This window comes from Carcharodon carcharias, chromosome 29 (genome assembly GCF_017639515.1).
Source record: "Carcharodon carcharias isolate sCarCar2 chromosome 29, sCarCar2.pri, whole genome shotgun sequence".
NCBI classification, from domain to species: Eukaryota; Metazoa; Chordata; class Chondrichthyes; order Lamniformes; family Lamnidae; genus Carcharodon; species Carcharodon carcharias.
The window spans coordinates 960,493-985,018 of record NC_054495.1 but is presented as its reverse complement, the minus strand read 5'-3'; the positions used below and the strand labels follow the sequence as shown (position 1 = coordinate 985,018).

The 24,526-nt window shown below is 53.6% G+C and overlaps 1 protein-coding gene across 5 annotated transcripts in view; it reads left to right on the top strand.

Annotated features, from left to right (window-relative positions):
- LOC121271067 (pleckstrin homology-like domain family B member 2) overlaps positions 1-24,526 on the top strand; it is a 67,164-nt gene that overhangs the window by 25,115 nt on the left and 17,523 nt on the right. The window contains exons 2-11 of one of the 5 annotated variants that reach the window (XM_041176772.1): positions 1,447-1,739; positions 2,470-2,598; positions 4,579-4,716; positions 7,914-8,042; positions 9,094-9,249; positions 9,684-9,794; positions 11,602-11,691; positions 14,713-14,835; positions 15,896-15,998; positions 21,893-22,094. In XM_041176772.1, the coding sequence (XP_041032706.1) occupies positions 1,533-1,739; positions 2,470-2,598; positions 4,579-4,716; positions 7,914-8,042; positions 9,094-9,249; positions 9,684-9,794; positions 11,602-11,691; positions 14,713-14,835; positions 15,896-15,998; positions 21,893-22,094 (1,388 nt within the window). In that variant the 5' untranslated portion in view covers positions 1,447-1,532. Of the gene's footprint in view, positions 1-1,446; positions 1,836-2,469; positions 2,599-4,578; positions 4,717-7,913; positions 8,043-9,093; positions 9,250-9,683; positions 9,795-11,601; positions 11,692-14,712; positions 14,836-15,895; positions 15,999-21,892; positions 22,095-24,526 lie in introns of all 5 variants that reach the window. The other 4 variants (XM_041176771.1, XM_041176773.1, XM_041176774.1 and 1 more) reach the window with 4 other exon arrangements.

Sequence of the window (24,526 nt, the reverse complement as noted above, 5' to 3'; positions counted from 1 at the left end):
TTCACTGCAAGTTCAACTGACATCCCCAGACACACCAGAACTTTCTGCTGCTGATGATGCCTCCTGTAGTTGCATTCCCAAAGTGGCCTGAGAACTGAGAAGCCTCATTATGTCAGAACCCACAGCTGTTGCACAGGAAGCCGAGAGTTTATATTTGCAAAGCAAATGCGCTGGTTGTGTGGAGATGGGGTTTAAAAGGGCAGGGATGCATCTGGCTGGCTCTGCAGAATTTGTTTTGCAAATAACATGTTCACTGCCACCGCTGGCTGCTCCAGATGTGTAGCCCGTGTTTCGGCAAGAATAGCGAGGGCGGCTGCACTCCCCCAGCCTGGGTCCGGTTTGTGTTTGCATCTGTTCCAGTGCCACTTCTCGGCTATGCTGAGATCAGCCCTGAACTCTGCTTCCACTCAACTTCTCAGGGACCAGTGACAGGCAGCTCAGTGCAAACGCTTCTACCCCACACCGAGAGAGTACTGCACTGTCAGAGGGTCAGTACTGAGGGAGTGCTGCACTGTCAGAGGGTCAGTACTGAGGGAGTGCTGCACTGTCGGAGGGTCAGTACTGAGGGAGTGCTGCACTGTCAGAGGGTCAGTACTGAGGGAATGCTGCACTGTCAGAGGGTCAGTACTGAGGGAGTGCTGCACTGTCGGAGGGTCAGTACTGAGGGAGTGCTGCACTGTCAGAGGGTCAGTACTGAGGGAATGCTGCACTGTCAGAGGGTCAGTACTGAGGGAGTGCTGCACTGTCGGAGGGTCAGTACTGAGGGAGTGCTGCAGTGTCAATGGATCAGTACTGAGGGAGCACTGCACTGTCAGAGGGTCAGTACCGAGAGAGCACTGCACTGTCAGAGGGTCAGTACTGAGGGAGTGCTGCACTGTCAGAGGTTCAGTCCTGAGGGAGTGCTGTACTGTCAAAGGGTCAGTACTGAGGGAGTGGTGCACTGTCAGAGGGTCAGTACTTAGCAGGTGCTGCACTGTTGGAGGGTCAGTACTGAGGGAGTGCTGCACTGTGGGAGGGTCAGTACCGAGGGAGCGCTACACTGTCGGAGGGTCAGTCCTGAGGGAGTGCTGCACTGTCAGAGGGTCAGTACTTAGGGGGTGCTGCACTGTCGGAGGGTCAGTACCGAGGGAGTGCTGCACTGTCGGAGGGTCAGTACTGAGGGAGTGCTGCACTGTGGGAGGGTCAGTACCGAGGGAGCGCTACACTGTCGGAGGGTCAGTACTGAGGGAGTGCTGCACTGTCAGAGGGTCAGTACTTAGGGGGTGCTACACTGTCGGAGGGTCAGTACCGAGGGAGTGCTGCACTGTCGGAGGGTCAGTACTTAGGGGGTGCCGCACTGTCGGAGGGTCAGTACCGAGGGGGTGCCGCACTGTCGGAGGGTCAGTACTGAGGGAGTGCCGCACTGTTGGATTGTGCTTAACCTGGGCCACCCTGTGTTGTTCCCAGATTCCCTGAGGAAGTGACATCTGCCCTGCAGCCAGCTTCAGAGAGGGGTCAGAGGACAGAGTTGACGACCTTCCCCAGGGGTGAGAATGATCGACCTGCCGATGGGATTGGGCGCTGATTTGGATGGACAGGAGGATCGGCTTCCTGCAGTGACCGGATCCCGGGAGACAGCATCAACCGACTGTAGATCCATCGCCAGTGTTTCAGTGTCGAGCGACGATGATGAAATCTCTCGGAATGGGGACAAGAACATCAAAAACATATTGAATGGCGCGTCCGATAGAATTAGCGAGGTACAGCATTATCCCTCTCTGTCTCTCTGTAGAGAGTTCCAGCATTTTGACCCAGCGACAGTGAAGGAACGGCCGATAGATTTCCAAGTCAGGATGGTGAGTGGCTTGGAGGGGAACTTCCAGGTGGTGGTGTTCCCATCTATCTGCTGCCCTTGTCCTTCTAGATGGTAGTGGCCATGGGTTTGGAAGGTGCTGTCTAAGGAGCCTTGGTGAATTCCTGCAGTGCATCTTGTAGATGGTACACACACTGCTGCTACTGTGTGTCGGTGGTGGAGGGAGTGAATGTTTGTGGAAGGGGTGCTAATCAAGCGGGGCTGCTTTGTCCTGGATGGTGTCGAGCTTCTTGAGTGTTGTGGGAGCTGCACTCATCCAAGCAAGTGGGGAGTATTCCATCACACTCCTGACTTGTGCCTTGTAGATGGTGCACAGCTTTGGGGAGTCAGGAGGTGAGTTACTCTCCGCAGGATTCCCAGCCTCTGACCTGCTCTTGTGGCCACAGTATTTATATGGCTCGTCCAGTTCAGTTTCTGGTCAATGGTAACCCCCAGGATGTTGATAGTGGGGGATTCAGTGATGGTACTGCCATTGAATGTCAAGCGGAGTTGTGTTGGTAATAATTTGGTAAGGACTAGGTTATGTGTTTAGGCTGTGAATTGGGAAACAGGGGATTCATGGTGACTTGGAGGCTCATTCTAACATGCTTTTCCGTCAATGTCTTGTCTTTTTGAAGGACCTGCCCCCCTCGGGGACGGACACCAGCCGGCTAGACAGTAGCCCGTACCAGACGGCGTCCTGGAAGACTCAGACGAGTCTGTATCTGAGAGACCTGGAGCGGCAGAAGGAAGATCTCAACCAGGAGGTACAGGTGCAGAGGGCACGATTGGCGACCTCCCCTCTTCGTCTCTGCGCCCCAGCAATTGGCGGCACCAAGCGGGCGAGGGGGTGGGGCAGTATGAGCCGTGAGCTGTCAGGTAACGCCTCGCGTGTGAGACCAGAATGCCAACGCTCTGTCAGCAGACCTGGCAGCAGGAGAGGGCCATTCAGCCCCTCTGGACCTGTCCCGCTGTTCTATCCGTTCAGGGCTGAGCCCTTTCTGAGCGCTCGACGCGCCCGCCTTCTGGTTCTGTAACACTTCGTCCCTCACTTCTCCTGGGATCTTGCTGTGCTCGGGTTGCAGCCGTGATGGCTCTGCAGACAATGCCCTTCGCTGGCGGGTACGAGCACACGAATTTGGAGTGAGGGGCTGCCTCGCGATACAACAGGATCATGGCAGACCTGATAATAACCTCAATGCCACATCCCATCTACCCCTCTGATGACATTTCACCCCCCACCCCCCTTGTTAATCAAGAATCTATCCAACTCTGCTTTAAAAATATTCAGACTCTGCTCCCACCGCCTCTTGAGGAAGAGAGTTCCAAAAGACTCGCATCCCTCTGAGAGATAAAAATTTCTCCCCATCTCTGTCTTAAATGAGCGACCCCTTTATTTTTAAACAGTGACCCCCCCTCTTTCTAGATTCTCCCACAAGAGGAAATGTCCTCACCACACCCACCCTGTCGAGACCCCCTCAGGATCTTAAAGGTTTCGATCCAGTTGCCTCTTTCACTTCTAAACTCCAGTGGATACAGGCCTAACTTGCCCAACGTTTCCTCATAAAACAACCCACCCAATTCCTGGTATTAGTCCGGGTAACCTTCTCTCTCAAACTGATCCTTTCACAGTGCAGCAGTCTCTCAGTACTGACCCTCTGACAGTGCAGCTCTCCCTCAGTACTGACCCTCGGACAGTGCCATGCTCCCTCAGACTGACCCTCCGACAGGACAGCACTCCCTCAGTACTGACACTCTGATAATGCAGCACTCTCTCAGTACTGACCATCTGACAGTGCAGCACTCCCTCAGTACTGACCTTCTGACAGTGCAGCACTCCCTCAGTACTGACCCTCCGACAGTGCCGCGCTCCCTCAGACTGACCCTCCGACAGTGAAGCACTCCCTCAGACTGACCCTCCGACAGGACAGCTCTCCCTCAGTACTGACCCTCTGATAGTGCAGCACTCCCTCAGTACTGACCCGCTGACAGTGCAGCACTCCCTCAGTACTGACCCTCCGACAGTGCAACACTCCCTCAGTACTGACCCTCCGACAGTGCCTCACTCCCTCAGTACTGACCCTCTGACAGTGCAGCACTCCCTCAGTACTGACCCTCCGACAGTGCCACGTTCCCTCAGACTGACCCTCCGACAGGACAGCACTCCCTCAGTACTGACACTCTGACAGTGCAGCACTCCCTCAGTACTGACCTTCTGACAGTGCAGCACTCCCTCAGTACTGACCCTCCGACAGTGCAGCACTCTCTCAGTACTGACCCTCCGACAGTGCAACACTCCCTCAGTACTGACCCTGCGACAGTGCAGCACTCCCTCAGTACTGACACTCTGACAGTGCAGTATTCCCTCAGTATTGACCCTCTGACAGTGCAGCACTCCCTCAGTACTGACCCTCTGACAGTGCAGCACTCCCTCAGTACTGACCCTCCGACAGTGCAACACTCCCTCAGTACTGACCCTGCGACAGTGCAGCACTCCCTCAGTACTGACACTCTGACAGTGCAGTATTCCCTCAGTATTGACCCTCCGACAGTGCAGCACTCCCTCAGTACTGACCCTCTGACAGTGCGGAGAGAGATTTCTGTTCGGGTAGGGATGAGGAGTCTGAGGTGAGTGAGGGGTGGGAGTCGTGTCTGGTAGTGGGTAGGGGGTTAATCGTTGGGTCAGTTCAGAGCTGTAGCTCTGATTTAAAGGCACCCATCAGTCATCACCAGCTTTTTACCACCAGATGGAGATGGAACTCGCTCTTGTCCAGGGCGAGCTCGAGGCTGAGCGGAAGGAGCTGGAGAGAGAGCAGCAGATCGAGCAGGAGCTTCATACCCACATTGCAGGCCTCAGCCAGAAACTGCAGGCCGAGAAAAACAAGGTAGGAATATCCAGGGAAAAGGGAGAATTTCTCTCCCACTTTCCCCATCTTCCCTCACTCACTAATCTCTAGAGGCTTGGCTGTTTTCTGGGGTGTCTGATGGGGACAGTGTAGAGGGAGCTTTACTCTGCATCTAACCCCGTGCTGTACCTGTCCTGGGAGTGTTTGATGGGGACAGTGTAGAGGGGGCTTTACTCTGCATCTAACCCCGTGCTGTGCCAGTCCTGGGAGAGTTTGATGGGGACAGTGTAGAGGGAGTTTATCTTCCTATTATAAACACCTCTGTAAATGGATGATATATTTTTGCTCCTTTGCTCAGTGATCTGGATTCTGCTTTAAAGCAGTTTCTGCCAATTCAACATCCGGAAAGGGCTTCTATAGTTTTATGTGCTTGGCAAGAACTGATATTTCGTCTTGTGCGACCTGCTCTGTGTTCAATGATCGTCCCTCGCCATCTGGTGGCCTACCCGGGTACTGCCACACTGCATTCCTGTGGCAGCTCAAAGTATTGCAGACCCAGTGGGCAGCTCACAATGAGTTGTTGTCAGAGAGCTGAAGAGGCCATTCAGCATGTGTCTGTGCTGGCTCTGGAAGGAACTTATCAGCTGTTCTTGTATAAATTGCTTCCTATACCTACAGCCTTTATAAATGTGGGAGAAATATCAGTTGACATTGTTAGAATGGTTATTTGCCAAGTTAGCTCTTTGAGTTACTGCCTCGTTGTATTTACTCCTGTTAAACAGCAGGAGGTCCATTCGGCCCCTCGAGCCTGTTACACAGGAACAGGAGGAGGCCCATTCAGCCCCCTCGAGCCTGTTACTCAGGAACAGGAGGAGGCCCATTCAGCCCCCTGGAGCCTGTTACACAGGAACAGGAGGAGGCCCATTCAGCCCCCTGGAGCCTGTTACACAGGAACAGGAGGAGGCCCCATTCAGCCCCCTGGAGCCTGTTACACAGGAACAGGAGGAGGCCCCATTCAGCCCCCTGGAGCCTGTTACACAGGAACAGGAGGAGGCCCATTCAGCCCCCTCGAGCCTGTTACACAGGAACAGGAGGAGGCCCATTCAGCCCCCTCGAGCCTGTTACACAGGAACAGGAGGAGGCCCATTCAGCCCCCTGGAGCCTGTTACACAGGAACAGGAGGAGGCCCATTCAGCCCCCTGGAGCCTGTTACACAGGAACAGGAGGAGGCCCATTCAGCCCCCTGGAGCCTGTTACACAGGAACAGGAGGAGGCCCATTCAGCCCCCTGGAGCCTGTTACACAGGAACAGGAGGAGGCCCATTCAGCCCCCTGGAGCCTGTTACACAGGAACAGGAGGAGGCCCATTCAGCCCCCTCGAGCCTGTTACACAGGAACAGGAGGAGGCCCATTCAGCCCCCTCGAGCCTGTTACACAGGAACAGGAGGAGGCCCATTCAGCCCCCTCGAGCCTGTTACACAGGAACAGGAGGAGGCCATTCAGCCCCTCGAGCCTGTTACACAGGAACAGGAGGAGGCCCATTCAGCCCCCTGGAGCCTGTTACACAGGAACAGGAGGAGGCCCATTCAGCCCCCTGGAGCCTGTTACACAGGAACAGGAGGAGGCCCATTCAGCCCCCTGGAGCCTGTTACACAGGAACAGGAGGAGGCCCATTCAGCCCCCTGGAGCCTGTTACACAGGAACAGGAGGAGGCCCCATTCAGCCCCCTGGAGCCTGTTACACAGGAACAGGAGGAGGCCCATTCAGCCCCCTGGAGCCTGTTACACAGGAACAGGAGGAGGCCCATTCAGCCCCCTGGAGCCTGTTACACAGGAACAGGAGGAGGCCCCATTCAGCCCCCTGGAGCCTGTTACACAGGAACAGGAGGAGGCCCATTCAGCCCTTTGATCCTGTCCCACCATTCAATCAGATCATGGTTGATCTGTATCTTATCTCCATCTACCCACCTCGGTTCCGTAACCCTTAACCCCCCCCCCAACCCAATACAAATCCATCAATCTCAGTTTTAAAATTTTTCAATTGACCCCCTCCCTGGTGGGGGAGAGAGAGTTCCAGATTTCCACCCCGCCCCCCCTTTGTGTGAAGAAATGCTTCCTGACATCACCCCCTGAACGGCCTGGCTCCAATTTTAGCCCTCGTTCTGGACAACCCCACCCCCCCCCCCCCCCTTTCCCCTCCCCACACCCTCCCCTTCCAATGCCTCCAAATCAGAGGAAACAGTTTCTCTCCGCCGCCCGTGTCAAATTCTTTAATCATCTTCAACCCCTCGGTTAGACCACCCCTTAACCTTCTGCCCCCGAGGGGACACAAGCCTGGCCTGTGTAACCTGCCCTCGGAGTTTAACCCTTTCAGCCCCGGGGATCGTTCTGGTGACTCTGCGCTGCACCCCCTCCGAGTCCAGCGTCTCCCTCCTGAGGTGCGAGGCCCAGGACTGATCCCAGTGTCTCCAGACTGGTTTGGGGTTGGGGGGTTGGGGGGTGGGGGGGGGGGGGGGGGGGGGGGGGGGTGGCGCGGGGGGCGGGGGCGGGCGGGTGGGGTGGGGGTGGGGGGGTTGGTGGTGGGAGGGGTGGGGGGGGGGGGCGGGTGGGGTGCTAAGCAGAGCTTCGTGTGAACCGAAGCATCGCTCCCATCCCTTTGGAACCCAGTTCCATTGAGATAAAGGCCAACTTTATCCAATTGCTTTTTTGGAATAACTTTTTGTCCGTGGTCAGTGGTAGCTCGTGACTTGCATACTTTGAGCTCCTACATCTCTCAACTGGCCACAGTTTCCTTTTCCTGGCCACAAAGAATTCTTCAATTTTTTTATTATTTTTTTTTTATTTTTGTGCATTTCTTGGAGCTGAATTGGATAATGGACAGCGCAGTCTGCGCACGTTTAGCCTGACTAGGCCGTACCACCCCCCCCACCACCTTTGCCTACCTAAAACTGGTAGATGGCACAGTCCGTTGCACTCCGGCAATCTCTGGGATCTCCCATCAGGGAGCGGGCGGAGGGGTTTGCGGCCTAGCGCCCTGTCCTTCCCTCACAAGCCCTCTGGTCATGCAGGCCGAAAGGCCTGGGTTGAACTTTGACCTTCCGCTTCCAGGGATTGAGAGGAGGGCGGAGGGGAGGAGGTGGGGAGGGGGTGGTGGTTAAAGGGCAACTGGGGGTGAAAGTTCACCACCCCACTAAGGGCTTTCCCTTACCTTTCATTTACGTTCAATTCCACTTTGCAGGAAAAGGCAAAGGTGGAGAGCGCGAGACAGAAGATGGAGGAGGCCCGAATTCGCCTCCGAGCTTCACAGCGACGGTTTGAGGATCAGCCAGAATCTGCCAAGGAGCAGCTGAGGGAGCGACTGCAAGAGGTGAGCATGTTCCAGCTTCTAAACTCCTTCCACTCCCCCCATGGGTTAGGTAGAATTATTACGTTAAATATGACGAATTACATAGAATTTCCACCACAGAAACAGGCCATTCGGCCCTCTGCTCCGTGCTGGCGTTCCTGCTCCACACGAGCCTCCTCCCACCCCCTCTCCACCTCACCCGCTCACCCTATCCTTCTCATCCTCTCTCCCTCATGTGTTTATCCAGCTTCCCCCCTTAAATACATCGACACTATTCACCTCCACCACTCCCTGTGGGAACGAGTCCCACATTCTCCCCCACTCTCTGGGTGAAGAGGTTTCTCCTGAATTCCCCATTGGATTTATTAGTGATGATCTTATATCAATGGCCGCTAGTCCTGGTCTCTCCCCGACAAGTGGAAACGTCTTCTCTATGTCTACCCTATCGAAACCCTTTCATCATTTTAAAGACCTCGATCAGGTCACCCCTCAGCCTTCTCTATTCTAGACAAAAGAGCCCCAGCCTGTTCAGCCTTTTCTGATAGTTATAACCTCTCAGATCTGGTATCATCCTTGTGAATCTTGTTTTGCACCTTCTCCATTGCCTCTGTATCCTTTCTATAATATGGAGACTGGAACTGTGCACAGTACTCCCAGTGTGGTCTAACCAAGGGATACGGAGACTGGAACTGTGTACAGTGCTCCAAGTGTGGTCTAACCAAGGGATACGGAGACTGGAACTGTGCACAGTGCTCTAAGTGTGGTCTAACCAAGGAATACGGAGACTGGAACTGTGCACAGTGCTCCAAGTGTGGTCTAACCAGGGGATATGGAGACCAGGACTGTGCACAGTGCTCCAAGTGTGGTCTAACCAGGGGATATGGAGACTGGAACTGTGCACAGTGCTCCAGGTGTGGTCTAACCAGGGGATATGGAGACCAGGACTGTGCACAATGCTCCGAGTGTGGCCTAACCAAAGGTGCTCGGCAGGTTGAACGGGTTTAACCCAGTGCTTTTTGAGTTGGATTGCTGGCGGCGTTAACCCTTCTCTGGCTGGGCTCTTTCTGTGTAGGAGATGGAAACTCTGGATTTGGCCCAGAGGAGTTTTGAGGACCTGGAGTTTCAGTGGCTGGAGAAGGTGAGCAGTCTGGAGGAGGAGAGGGAGACACAGAGCCTGCGACTCAACCGTGACCTGACGCAGAGCAGGAGACAACAGGCCGACAGGAAGGTGGGTGTGAGAACAGCGGGACGGTTTGCGAGCGCTGTCTAACACGTAAGGGGGCTCCTTGGGCTGCATTCGTGGAGGCCTCGAGCGCGCAGGCCAGGAGGTTCTTGCTGAGCCCTTTACAAGTGCCGAGTTAGGCCTCAACTGGAGAACCGTGGCCGCCATTATCGGGGGAACGTCAAAGCCTTGGAGAAGGTGCGGAAGAGACGCCCTAGGGTAGTCCCAGGAATGGGGGTGCTCCAAGGCGTACGTGAGGGCTGGTTGGTCATGAAGGGGTGGGGTGAGGGCTGAGAGGTGATGCCTTTAACAAAGGCCTTCTGACCTTTGCCCCTTGCCCTTTGGGGGGGGTTGAGGCGGGCTGGGTGCGGTGGGGGGAGGGGGTGGTGACTATAGAAGCCCACCGGTAAATGGAGCATCTTCCTTCCTTGTGTTGGCAGGAGCGAGTGAGGCGGCTAGAGGAGCAGACGGCCCAGATTAAGGAGCAGGCCCAGAGCGAGAGTTGGCGGCTGACTCAGCGCTGGGAAGAGGCACTCACGGCCTTCAGTTCGGTGAGATGACCCCCGCCTTGACCGCCCCCAACCCTTGAACCCCGCCCCATCCTTCCACCACCATCGCCCTTCCTCCCCCCCTGCCCTAGAGGACTGGGGGACCCATGGACAACAGTGACGTTGGCGTTCTCAGGGATGAACCAATTTCCAGGGTTAAATTACGAGGAGAGATTAAACACAAACTCGGCTTGTATTACCCTGGAATTTAGAGGGTTAAAGGGGGGGATTTGATCAAAGTTTTGAAGATATTAAGGGGGACAGAGCAGGGTCGATAGAGAGAAACTATTTCCCCTGGTTGGGGGGGATTCTGGGATTTGGGGGCAGAGCCTAAAAATGAGAGGCCGACATTTCAGGAGTGAAATGAGGAAACATTTCTACACACAAAGGGTGGGGAAAGTTTGGAATTCTCTTCCCCAAACGGCAAATGTTCATTTTAAATTGGAGAGATTGATAGATTTTTGTTATCCAAAGGGATTAAGGGATACGGGGCAAAGGCGGGTATGTGGAGTTAGGTCACGGATCAGCCAGGATTTCACAGAATGGAGGAACAGGCTCGAGGGGCTGAATGACCTCCTCCTGTTCCTGTGTAACAGGCTTGAGGGGGCTGAATGGGCCTCCTCCTGTCCCTGTGTAACAGGCTTGAGGGGGCTGAATGGGCCTCCTCCTGTTCCTGTGTAACAGGCTCAAGGGGCTGAATGGGGCCTCCTCCTGTTCCTGTGTAACAGGCTCGAGGGGCTGAACGGGCCTCCTCCTGTTTCTGTGTAACAGGCTCCAGGGGGCTGAATGGGCCTCCTCCTGTTCCTGTGTAACAGGCTCCAGGGGGCTGAATGGGCCTCCTCCTGTTCCTGTGCAACAGGCTCAAGGGGCTGAATGGGGCCTCCTCCTGTTCCTGTGTAACAGGCTCGAGGGGCTGAATGAGCCTCCTCCTGTTCCTGAGTAACAGGCTCAAGGGGCTGAATGGGCCTCCTCCTGTTCCTGTGTAACAGACTCGAGGGGCCAGCTACACTCACATCCTGAACAATGGATACCAGAGGGCTTTTTGGAGTCTACCACATTGGTGTGGGTCTGGTTTCCCTTCCCTAAAGGACATTAGTGAACCAGATGGGTTTTTACAACAATCGACGATGGTTCCATGATCATTGTTATAGACTTTTAGTTCTAGATATTTATGGGATTCAAATTTCACCACCTACCACGCTGGGATTTGAACCTGGGTCTCTGGAGCATTACCCTGGGTCATTCACTAGTCCAGTGACAATACCACGACTCCATCGCCTCCCATATTGTTCTCTTCAGAGCAGAGATGGATAAGGGACAGATTGAATCGAGGTGTTTGGGATCATGAGGGGTTTGGATAGAGTCAATGAGGAGAAACTGTTTCCAGCGGCAGGAGGGTCGGTAACCAGAGGGACTCAGATTGAAGAGAATCGGGAAAAGACCCAGAGGGGGAGATGAGGGGAATTTTATTTTGACACAGCGAGTTGTTGTGATCTGGAAGGCGCTGCCTGAAAGGGCGGTGGAAGCAGATTCAATAGGAACTTTCAAAAGGGGGGGAATTGGAGAAATACTGGAAGGGGGAAAATTTGCAGGGATATGGGGGAAAGAGCGAGGGGGGTGCAGAGTGGGGACTAATTGAATAGATCATTCAAAGAGCCAGCACAGGCCTGATGGGCCCAATGGTGGTCTCTTGTGCCGGGAGAGTCTCTGATCGATGTTTCAGTCAATCTGGAACCCTTGGTGATTTTAAATATCTCTGTCCAATCTCAGCCTGGCCTTCCCTCCTTCATCTGCCCCTTTTTAACTACAGGAAGAAGGAACGGTTTGCTCTTTGGGCAAGTTGAATTCCGCAGGAGGTCGTTCCGGAATGTTCCCGAATGGAAACGAGAGGATGAAGCAGGTAACGGGAGCATCTCTGATTCCTTGGGATCACTGAGACAGTCTTTGTGGGACAAGAGGGAGGGGAATATGGGGATGTACCCCCTCCACTCTCGCCATGCGTGAACGCTTAACTCCTGATGCCCCAAACGAAAGGGGAGGTGGTGATGGGTGAGAATGTTCTCCAATTCTGCTCATGATATTGGTACCCTCGTGTCCTAACCCACACCCATCACCCCTGTCGTCTGCTGACCTACACAGTCTCCCAGTCCAGCAACACCTCCATGTTAATGTTCTCCTCCTTGCTTTCAAATACCCCTCCCTATCTCTGTAACCTCCTCCAGCCCCTACAACATTCCCTATCTCTGTAACCTCCTCCAGCCCCTACAACCCTCCCTATCTCTGTAACCTCCTCCAGCCCCTACAACATTCCCTATCTCTGTAACCTCCTCCAGCCCCTACAACATTCCCTATCTCTGTAACCTCCTCCAGCCCCTACAACCCTCCCTATATCTGTAACCTCCTCCAGCCCCTATAACCCTCCCTATCTCTGTAACCTCCTCCAGCCCCTACAACATTCCCTATCTCTGTAACCTCCTCCAGCCCCTACAACCCTCCCTATCTCTGTAACCTCCTCCAGCCCCTATAACCCTCCCTATCTCTGTAACCTCCTCCAGCCCCTACAACCCTCCCTATCCCTGTAACCTCCTCCACCCCTACAACCCGCCCTATCTCTGTAACCTCCTCCAGCCCCTACAACATTCCCTATCTCTGTAACCTCCTCCAGCCCCTACAACCCTCCCTATCTCTGTAACCTCCTCCAGCCCCTATAACCCTCCCTATCTCTGTAACCTCCTCCAGCCCCTACAACCCTCCCTATCTCTGTAACCTCCTCCAGCCCCTACAACCCTCCCTATCTCTGTAACCTCCTCCAGCCCCTACAACCCTCCCTATCTCTGTAACCTCCTCCAGCCTCTACAACTCTCCCTATCTCTGTAACCTCCTCCAATCCCTACAATCCTCCCTATCTCTGTAACCTCCTCCAGCCCCTACAACCTTCCTTATCTCTGTAACCTCCTCCAGCCCCTACAACCCTCCCTATCTCTGTAACCTCCTCCAACCCCTACAATCCTCCCTATCTCTGTAACCTCCTCCAGTCCCTACAACCCTCCCTATCTCGGTAACCTCCTCCAGCCCCTACAACCCTCCCTATCTCTGTAACCTCCTCCAGCCCCTACAACCCTCCCTACCTCTGTAACTTCCTCCAGCCCCTACAACCCTCCCTATCTCTGTAACCTCCTCCAGCCCCTACAAACCCTCCCTATCTCTGTAACCTCCTCCAGCCCCTACAACCCTCCCTACCTCTGTAACCTCCTCCAGCCCCTACAACCCTCCCTATCACTGTAACCTCCTCCAGCCCCTACAACCCTCCCTATCTCTGTAACCTCCTCCAACCCCTACAACCCTCCCTATCTCTGTAACCTCCTCCAGTCCCTACAACCCTCCCTATCTCTGTAACCTCCTCCAGCCCCTACAACCCTCCCTATCACTGTAACCTCCTCCAGCCCCTACAACCCTCCCTATCACTGTAACCTCCTCCAGCCCCTACAACATTCCCTATCTCTGTAACCTCCTCCAGCCCCTACAACCCTCCCTATCACTGTAACCTCCTCCAGCTCCTACAACCCTCCCTATCTCTGTAACTTCCTCCAGCCCCTACAACCCTCCCTATCACTGTAACCTCCTCCAGCCCCTACAACCCTCCCTATCACTGTAACATCCTCCAGCCCCTACAACCCTCCCTATCTCTGTAACCTCCTCCAGCCCTTACAACCCTTCCTATCACTGTAACCTCCTCCCCCTACAACCCTCCCTATCTCTGTAACATCCTCCAGCCCTTACAACCCTACCTATCACTGTAACCTCCTCCAGCCCCTACAGCCCTCCCTATCTCTGTAACCTCCTCCAGCCCCTACAACCCTCCCTATCTCTGTAACCTCCTCCAGCTCCTACAACCCTCCCTATCACTGTAACCTCCTCCAGCCCCTACAGCCCTCCCTATCTCTGTAACCTCCTCCAGCCCCTACAACCCTCCCTATCTCTGTAACCTCCTCCAGCTCCTACAACCCTCCCTATCACTGTAACCTCCTCCAGCCCCTACACCCCTCCCTATCTCTGTAACCTCCTCCAGCCCCTACAACCCTCCCTATCTCTGTAACCTCCTCCAGCCCCTACAACCCTCCCTATCTCTGTAACCTCCTCCAGCTCCTACAACCCTCCCTATCACTGTAACATCCTCCAGCCCCTACACCCCTCCCTATCTCTGTAACCTCCTCCAGCCCCTACAACCCTCCCTATATCTGTAACCTCCTCCAGCCCCTACAACCCTCCCTATCTCTGTAACCTCCTCCAGCCCTTACAACCCTTCCTATCACTGTAACCTCCTCCCCCTACAACCCTCCCTATCTCTGAAACATCCTCCAGCCCTTACAACCCTACCTATCACTGTAACCTCCTCCAGCCCCTACAGCCCTCCCTATCTCTGTAACCTCCTCCAGCTCCTACAACCCTCCCTATCACTGTAACCTCCTCCAGCCCCTACACCCCTCCCTATCTCTGTAACCTCCTCCAGCCCCTACACCCCTCCCTATCTCTGTAACCTCCTCCAGCCCCTACAACCCTCCCTATCTCTGTAACCTCCTCCAGCCCCTACAACCCTCCGAGATCTCTGCGCTCCTCCAATTCCGGCCACTTGACCATCCCCCGATTCCCATCGCTCCACCATTGGCGGCCGTGCCTTCAGCTGCCTGGGGGGCCCTAATGTCTGGAATCCCTCCCTCAACCTCTCCACCTCTATCTCTCTCTCTCTCCTCCTTTAAGACGCCCATCATAGAGTGAGCTCTTCGGTCCCCTGTACCTATTATCTGCTGTGGCTCAGGGTTAATTTTCAGAGGCTGCTCTGTCGGTGGAGTTTCTAGGCCGGCTTGGGGGATTGGGCAGGGTCGGAGCTGGAACTTTGGCCCATTGCTGTCTGTTTTGTCAGGCTCTGGATTTTGTGAGGAAGACAGGACAGGTGTTAGCGGCCAGGCCATGCTGTGACCTCTGCGGCTCCACACCATGTGTGCTCTCTCTTACCCAGATCTCTGCAAGCAACGCTTTCCTCAGGGTGAGTACGTCCCAGCATCTCCCCCCAGCCACACCCCGATGGCCCACTTCCTTCACCCACTCCCTGCGTCCTTGCTGTGCCCTCCCTCCTCACCCTCCCTCCCTCCCACCCTCGTCCACCCTCGCCCTCCCTCCCTCCCCCTCGCCTGCCCTCCCACCCTCTCATTCCCTCCCTCCGCCTCAATCCCTCCTTCCCCCACCCTCCCCCTCCCTCCCTCCCCCTCGCACCCTCCTCCCTCCCTGCCCCTCGCCCGCCCTGCGCCACACATTCTCACTCCCTCACCCCCTCTCTCTCCCCTTCATCCTTTCCCAATTCCCCTTTGCCATCTCTCTCTTCCCCCTTACCCACTCCCTCGACCTTGCCTCTCCTCTCCCCTCCCCCCACTCTCCACCTCACCCCGCCACCTTCACCCTCCCCCAGCACCTCCCCCCTCCCTTCCCGTCCCCCTCTCCCTCGCTTTTTCTGCAACTACCCTCCGCATCAGTCTCCCTCACCAACTCCTCTCTCCCCTTCTCTCCTCCGATCTCCCTCACGCCGCTATCTCGCTCTATCATCCCTCTCCCACCTCCCCCTCCTCCCTCCCTGCCCCTCCCCCTCACTCTCCCTCTCTCTCACCCCCCTCCACCCTCTCACCCCCTCCGAATCTCTCTCTCCCCCTCCCCCCTCTCTCTCTCCCCTCTCACCCTCTCTCTCCCCACCTCTCTCCCCCCTCCTCTCTCACCCCCCCTCTCCCTCCTCTCTCTTCCCCCCCCTCGTGCTCTCCCCCTCTCCCCCTTCTCTTCGCCCCTCTCGCTCTCCCCTCACCACTCTCTCTCTCTCACCCTCCCACCTCTCTCTCCCCCTACCTCCTCTCCCCCCCCCACCCCCTCTCTCTCTCTCCCCCCTCCCCCCTTGCTCTCTTCACCCATCCGCCCTTGATCTCTCCCCCCTCACTCACACCCCCTCGCTCTATCCCCCCTTGCTCACTCCGCGCCCCCACTCTCTCTCCCCGACGACCCCATGAGTATTCACCAGACTGACAATGTGATGATTTGACTCCCCCTCGCCTCTCCCTCCACAGGATCCCTCTCTTTACGGGAATAGTTTTGGAACTTTACCACGGAGGCGGCCTCAGTGTCCCAGGAACAAGGATTCGGAAAGACCCATCTCCCTGCATGAGAAAGGTAAGTGGACAGAGAGGGAAAATGCGGGAATCCCAAAGGAGCACAAAAGCGGAGAGGGCAAAGGTTACAGGAGAATGAACCCTCCAAGTGTCATCAACTGTGTAGCCATTCAATCTAACCCTGTGCTGTAGCTGTCCTGGGAGAGTTTGATGGGGACAGTGTAGAAGGAGCTTTACTCTGTATCTAACCCTGTGCTGTACCGGTCCTGGGAGTGTTTGAATGGGACCGTGTAGAGGGGTCTTTACTCTGTATCTAACCCTGTGCTGTACCTGTCGTGGGACTGTTTGATGGGGACAGTGTTGAGGGATATTTACTGTGTATCTAACCGCATGCTGTACCTGACCTGGGAATGTTTGATGGGGACAGTGTAGAGGGGTCTTTACTCTGTATCTAAGCCCATGCTGTACCTGTCCTGGGAGTGTTTGATGGGGACAGTGTAGAGGGTTTTTACTCTGTATCTTCCCCTGTGCTGTACCTGTTCTGGGTGTGTTTGAGGGGGACAGTGTAGAGGGAGATTTATTCTGTATCTAAGCCCATGCTGTAGCTGTACTGGGAGTGTTTGATGGGAATAGTGTATAGAGAGCTTTACTCTGTATCTAAACCCATGCTGTACCTGTCCTGGGAGTGTTTGACGGGGACTGTGTAGAGGGAGCTTTACACTGTATCTAATCCAGTGCTGTACCTCTCCTGGGAGTGTTTGATGGGGACAGTGTAGAGGGAGGTTAATCTGCATCTAACCCCGTGCTGTACCTGTCCTGGGAGTGTTTGATGGGGACAGTGTAGAGGGAGCTTTACTCTGTATCTAACCCCGTGCTGTAACTGTCCTGGGAGTGTTTGATGGGGACAGTGTAGAGGGTTTTTACTCTGTATCGTCCCCTGTGCTGTACCTGTCCTGGGAGTGTTTGATGGGGACAGTGTAGAGGGGTCTTTACTCGGTATCTAACCCCATACTGTACCTGCCTTGGGAATGTTTGATGGGGACAGTGCAGATTGAGCTTTACTCTGTATCTAAGCCCATGCTGTACCTGTCCTGGGAGTGTTTGATGGGGACAGTGTAGAGGGGTCTTTACTCTGTATCTAACCCTGTGCTCTACCTGTCCTGGGACTGTTTGATGGGGACTGTGTAGAGGGAGCTTTACTGTGTATCTAACCCATGCTGTACCTGCCCTGGGAGTGTTTGATGGCGACAATGTAGAAGGAGCTTAATCTGTATCTAACCCCTTGCTGTGCCTGTACTGTGAGTGTTTGATGGGGACAGTGTAGAGGGAGCTTTACTCTGTATCTAACCCCGTGCTGTACCTGTCCTGGGAGTGTTTGATGGGGACAGTGTAGAGGGAGATTTACTCTGTATCTAACCCCATGCTGTACCTGTCCAGGGAGTGTTTGATGGGGACAGTGTAGAGGGTTTTTACTCTGTATCGTCCCCTGTGCTGTACCTGTTCTGGGTGTGTTTGAGGGGGACAGTGTAGAGGGAGATTTATTCTGTATCTAAGCCCGTGCTGTAGCTGTCCTGGGAGTGTTTGATGGGAATAGTGTATAGAGAGCTTTACTCTGTATCTAAACCCATGCTGTACCTGTCCTGGGAGTGTTTGATGGGGACAGTGTAGAGGGAGGTTAATCTGCATCTAACCCCGTGCTGTACCTGTCCTGGGAGTGTTTGATGGGGACAGTGTAGAGGGAGCTTTACTCTGTATCTAACCCCGTGCTGTACCTGTCCTGGGAGTGTTTGATGGGGACAGTGTAGAGGGAGCTTTACTCTGTATCTAAACGCGTGCTGTACCTGTCCTGGGAGTGCTTGTTGGGGACTGTGTAGAGGGAGTTTTACTGTGTATCTAACTCCGTGCTGTACCTTTCTTGGGACTGTGTGATGGGTACAGTGTAGAGGGAGCTTTACTCTGTATCTAACCCCGTGCTGTACCTGTCCTGGCAGTGTTTGATGGGGACAGTGTAGAGGGAACTTAATGTGTATCTAACCCTGTGCTGTCCCTGTCCTGGGAGAGTTTCATGGGGACAGTGTAGATTGAGCTTTACTCTGTATTTAACCCCGTGCTGTACCTGTCCTGGGAGTGTTTGATGGGGACAGTGTAGAGGGGTCTTTACTCTGTATCTACCCCTGTTCTGTACCTTTCCTGGGAGTGTTTGATGGGGATAGTGTAGAAGGAGCTTTACTCTGTATCTACCCCTGTGCTGTACCTGTCCTAGGATTGTTTGAGGGGGACAGTGTAGAAGGAGCTATACTGTGTATCTAAACCCATGCTGTACCTGTCCTGGGAGTGTTTGATGGGGACAGTGTAGAGGGGTCTTTACTCTGTATCTAACCCCGTGCTGTATCTGTCCTGGGAGTGTTTGATGGGGACAGTGTAGAGGGGTCTTTACTCTGTATCTAACCCCGTGCTGTATCTGTCCTGGGAGTGTTTGATGGGGACAGTGTAGAGGGAGCTTTACTCCTTATCTAACTCTGTGCTTTACTTATCCTGGGAATGTTTGATTTGGACAGGTTAGAGGGAGCTTTACTCTGTATCCAACCCCGTGCTGTACCTGCCCTGGGAGACTTGATGGGTACAGTGAAGAGGGAACTTTACGCTGTATCTAACTCCATGCTGTACCTGTCCTGGGAGTGTTTGACGGGGACTGTGTAGAGGGAGCTTTACACTGCATCTAATCCAGTGCTGTACCTCTCCTGGGGTTGTTTGATGGGGACAGTGTAGAGGGAGGTTAATCTGTATCTAACCCTGTGCTGTACCTGCCCTGGGAGTGTTTGATGGGGACCGTGTAGAGGGGTCTTTACTCTGTATCAAACCCTGTGCTGTACCTGTCCTGGGAGTGTTTGATGGGGACAGTGTAGAGGGAGCTTTACTCTGTATCTAACCCCGTGCTGTACCTGTCCTGGGAGTGTTTGATGGGGACAGTGTAGAGGGAGCTTTACTCTGTATCTAACCCCGTGCCGTACATGTCCTGGGAGTGTTTGATGGGGACAGTGTAGAGGGAGCTTTACACTGCATCTAATCCAGTGCTGTACCTCTCCTGTGAGTGTGTGATGGGGACAGTGTAGAGGGAGGTTAATCTGTATCTAACTCCGTGCTGTACCTGTCCTGGGAGTGTTTGTTAGGGACAGTGTAGAGGGAGCTTTACTCTGTATCTAACGCCGTGCTGTACCTGTCCTGGGAGTGTTTGATGGGGACAGTGTAGAGGGAGCTTTACTCTGTATCTAACCCCGTGCTGTACCTGTCCTGGGAGTGTTTGATGGGGACAGTGTAGAGGGAACTTAATGTGTATCTAACCCTGTGCTGTCCCTGTCCTGGGAGAGTTTCATGGGGACAGTGTAGATTGAGCTTTACTCTGTATTTAACCCCGTGCTGTACCTGTCCTGGGAGTGTTTGATGGGGACAGTGTAGAGGGGTCTTTACTCTGTATCTAACACCATGCTGTACCTGCCTTGGGAATGTTTGATGGGGACAGTGTAGATTGAGCTTTACTCTGTATCTAAGCCCATGCTGTACCGGTCCTGGGAGTGTTTGAATGGGACCGTGTAGAGGGGTCTTTACTCTGTATCTAACCCTGTGCTGTACCTGTCCTGGGAGTGTTTGATGGGGACAGTGTTGAGGGATGTTTACTGTGTACCTAACCCATGCTGTACCTTTTCTGGGACTGATTGATGGGGTCTGTGTAGAGGGAGCTTTACTCCTTATCTAACTCCGTGCTTTACTTATCCTGGGAATGTTTGATGGGGACTGTGCAGAAGGAGCTTTACTCTGTAACTAACCCTGTGCTGTACCTGTCCTGGGAGTGTTCGATGGGGACAGTGTAGAGGGAACTTAATGTGTATCTAACCCTGTGCTGTCCCTGTCCTGGGAGAGTTTCATGGGGACAGTGTAGAGGGAGCTTTACTCTGTATCTACCCCTGTGCTGTACCTGTCCTGGGAGTGTTTGATGGGGACAGTGTAGAGGGGTCTTTACTCCGTACCTAACACCATGCTGTACCTGCCTTGGGAATGTTTGATGGGGACAGTGTAGATTGAGCTTTACTCTGTATCTAAGCCCATGCTGTACCGGTCCTGGGAGTGTTTGAATGGGACCGTGTAGAGGGGTCTTTACTCTGTATCTAACCCTGTGCTGTACCTGTCCTGGGAGTGGTTGATGGGGACAATGTAGAGGGAGCTTTACCCTGTAAATAGCCCCATGCTGTACCTTCCCTGGGAGTATTTTATGAGTATAGTGTAGAAGGAGCTTTCCTCTGTATCAACCCCTGTGCTGTACCTGTCCTGTGAGTGTTTCATATGTACAGTGTAGTGGGGTCTTTACTCTGTATCTATCCCCGTGCTGTATCTGTCCTGCGAGTGTTTGATGGGGACAGTGTAGAGGGGTCTTTACTCTGTATCTACCCCCGTGCTGTACCTGTCCTGGGAGTGTTTGATGTCGACAATGTACAGAGAGCTTAATCTGTATCTATACCTTTTCTGTACCTGCCCTGGGAGTGTTTGTTGGGGACAGTGTAGAGGGAGCTTTACTCTGTATCTACCCCTGTGTTGTACCTGTTCTGGGAGTGTTTGAGGGGGACGGTGCAGAGGGAGCTTTTCTGTGTATCTAAGCCCATACCGAACCTGTCATGGGCGTGTTTGATGGCGACAGTTAGAGCGAGCTTTACTCTGTATCTAACCCCGTGCTGTACCTGTCCTGGGAGTGTTTGATGGGGACAGTGTTGAGGAATGTTTACTGTGTTTCTAACCCATGCTGTACCTTTCCTGGGACTGATTGATGGGGACTGTGTAGAGGGAGCTTTACTCTGTATCTAACCCATGCTGAACTTGTCCTGGGAGTGTTTGATGGGGGACAGTTAGAGGGAGATTTACTCTGTATCTAACCCCATGCTGTACCGTTCCTGGGAGTGTTTGATAGGGACAATGTAGAGGCAGCTTTACCCTGTAAATAGCCCCATGCTGTACGTTCCCTGGGAGTATTTTATGGGTACAGTGTAGAAGGAGCTTTCCTCTGTATCTACCCCTGTGCTGTACCTGTCCTGGGAGTGTTTGATGGGGACAGTGTAGAGGGAGATTTACTCTGAATCTACCCCTGTGTTGTACCTGTTCTGGGTGTGTTTGAGGGGGATGGTGCAGAGGGAGCTTTACTCTGTATCTAACGCCGTGCTGTACGTGTCCTGGGAGTGTTTGATGGGGACAGTGTAGACGGAGCTTTACTCTGTATTTAACTCCATGGTGTACCTGTCCTCCGAGTGTTTGATAGGGACAGTTTAGAGGGAGCTTTACTCTGTATCTAACCCCATGCTGTACCTGTCCTGGGAGTGTTTGATGGGGACAGTGTAGAGGGAGCTTTACTCTGTATCTAACCCCGTGCCGTACATGTCCTGGGAGTGTTTGATGGGGACAGTGTAGAGGGGTCTTAATCTGTATCTAACCCGTTGCTGTGCCTGTACTGTGAGTGTTTGATGGGGCAGTGTAGGGGGAGCTTTACTCTGTATCTAACCCTGTGCTGTACCTGTCCTGGGAGTGTTTGATGGGGACAGTGTAGAGGGGTCTTAATCTGTATCTAACCCGTTGCTGTGCCTGTACTGTGAGTGTTTGATGGGGCAGTGTAGTGGGAGCTTTACTCTGTATCTAACCCTGTGCTGTACCTGTCCTGGGAGTGTTTGATGGGGCCCTAAGCTCTGGAATTTGCTCCCTAAGCCTTGCTCTCTGTCCCTCTCTCTCCTCCTCCTTTAAGACCCTCCTTAAAATCTTTCTCTTTGACCTCATGTTTTGCCGCTAATGCCGAATACCTCTAGTGGCCCCGGGTCCTCGCGTCGCGTATGCACGTAGCATTTCAGGATGTTATAGGTGCTATAGAAATGCAGGCGGATCTCGGATTGTATTTTTGAGGGTCCTGCTTGTGATTTTCAGGCCTCACCCTCGCCCCCGTGCAGCTCCTGTCCCTGGTCGCCCTCCATCGGAGCAACAGCTTCGGAACACGCAAGCACGCCCTCTCCTGCCCCCCGCCCTCACCCCGGAACACCACACCGCCAGGGCCGGAGAGTGAACATGGCCGCCAGCGAGCTCAGACCGGGGGCAGCGTCACCCTCTCTCGGACAGCCAGCCTCCGCAGGTAAGGGGTCAAAGGTCAGCCAGCCTGCGGTGTAGGGTGGGGTGGGTATGGAGACCCTCGCTCCCTTGGGGCTCCCGAGGTTTGTACGAGGGCTGCAGAATCACGGGCAGCGCTACTGAGCCTCACGATGACAATAACCAACGCCTGATGGATATTCTAACAGGGCTGGGTTTCTGTGGGATATCACCTTCTGTCAACCTGACTCGAAGATATTATAGATAAAAGCAAAATAACTGCGGATGCTGGAAATCCAAAACAAAAGTAAAAATAAAAATACCTGGAAAAACTCAGCAGGTCTGACAGCGTCTGCGGAGAGGGAAACAGTTAACGTTTCGAGTCCGAATGACTCTTCAACAGAACTAAGTTAAAATAGAAAAGAGGTGAAATATAAGCTGGTTTAAGGGGGGGTGGGACAGGTAGAGCTGGATAGAGGGTCAGTGATAGGTGTAGATAACCAAAAGATGTCACAGACGAAAGGACAAAGAGGTGTTGAACGTGGTGATATTATCTAAAGGAATGTGATAATAGGTGACATTAAGAGTGGAAAGCAGGACAAGCAAGGTACAGATAGTCCTAGTGGGGGTGGGGTGGGGGGAAGGGATCGAAGATATTATATATTGTCGCTCAGGAATGGAGAAACAGGTAGTTAATACACCTTTATTAAGTCAGTACATGACATGAAACACATTCCCTTGAGAGCAGCCATCATTCAATAGCAACACCAAATATACAAAGCAAGGAATCCTCTTGGTTAGACTGCACTTGGAGCATGTGCACTGTTCTGGTCTCCATATCCCTTGGTTAGACCACACTTGAAGCACTGGGCACAGTTCTGGTCCGGCCTAATGGTATTGTCACTGAACTAGTAATCCAGGGTAATGCCCTTGGCGTTAAAATGTCTAGAATTAAAAGTCATAAAAACCCGTCTGGGTCCTTTAGGGAGGGAAATCTGCTGTCCTTACCCGGTCTGACCTACATGTGACTCCAGACCCTCTGAACTGTCCCTCTGAAATGGCCAAGCCAGCCACTCAGTTGTATCAAACCGCTGCAAAGCCTCAAAAAAGGAACGTTAACCAGACGGACAACCCGGCATCGACCTTGGCACCAGAAACGACAATGGCAAAATCAGCCCTGTCAACCCTGCAAACTTCGCCTCACTAACATCCGGGGGCTAGTGCCAGAACTGGGAGAGCTGTCTCACAGACTAGTCAAGCAACAGCCTGACATAGTCATCCTCACAGAATCATACCTTACAGATAACGTCCCAGACTCCAGCATAACCATCCCTGGGTATGTCCTGTCCCACCAGCAGGACAGGCCCAGCAGAGGTGGTGACACAGAGGTAAACAGTCGGGAGAGAATTGCCCTGGGAGTCCTCAACATCAACTCCGGACCCCATGATGTCTCATGGCATCAGGTCAAACGTGGGCAAGGAAACCTCCTGCTGTTTACCACGTACCGCCCTCCCTCAGCTGATGAATCAGTGCCCCTCCATGTTGAACACCACTTGGAGGAAGCACTGAGTGTGGTAAGGGCACAGAATGTACTCTGGGTGGGGGACTTCAATGTCCATCACCAAGAGTGTCTCGGTAGCACCACTACTGACCGAACTGGCCGAGTCCTAAAGGACATAGCTACTAGACTGGGTCTATGGCAGGTGGTGAGGGAACCAACAAGAGGGAAAAACATACTTGACCTCATCCTCACCAACCTGCCTGCCACAGATGCATCTGTCCATGACAGTATCGGTGGGAGTGACCACCACACAGTCCTTGTGGAGACAGAGTCCCGCCTTCATATTGAGGATACCCTCCATCGTGTTGTGTGGCACTACCACCATGCTAAATGGGATAGATGTTAAACTAACCTAGCAACTCAAGATTGGGCATCCATGAGGCACTGTGGGTCATCAGCAGCAGCAGGATTGTACTCGAACACAATCTGTAATCTCATGGCCCGGCATATCCCCCACTCTACCATTACCATCAGGCCAGGGGATCAACCCTGGTTCAGTGGAGAGTGCAGGAGGACATGCCAGGAACAGGACCAGGCATACCTAAAAATGTGGTGTCAACCTGGTGAAGCTGCAACACAGGACTACTTGCCAAACAGCATAAGCAGCATGTGATTGACAGGGCAAAGAGATCCCACACCAACGGATCAGATCTAAGCTCTGCAGTCCTGCTACATCCAGTCATGTATGGTGGTGGACGATTAACCAACTCACTGGAGGAAGAGGCTCCACAAATATCCCATCCTCAGTGATGGGGGAGCCCAGCACATCAGTGCAAAAGATAAGGCTGAAGCATTTGCTACAATCTTCAGCCAGAAGTGCCGAGTGGATCTCAGCCTCCAGAGGTCCCCAGCATCACAGAGGCCAGTCTTCAGCCAATTCGATTCACTCCACATGATATCAAGAAATGGCTGAAGGC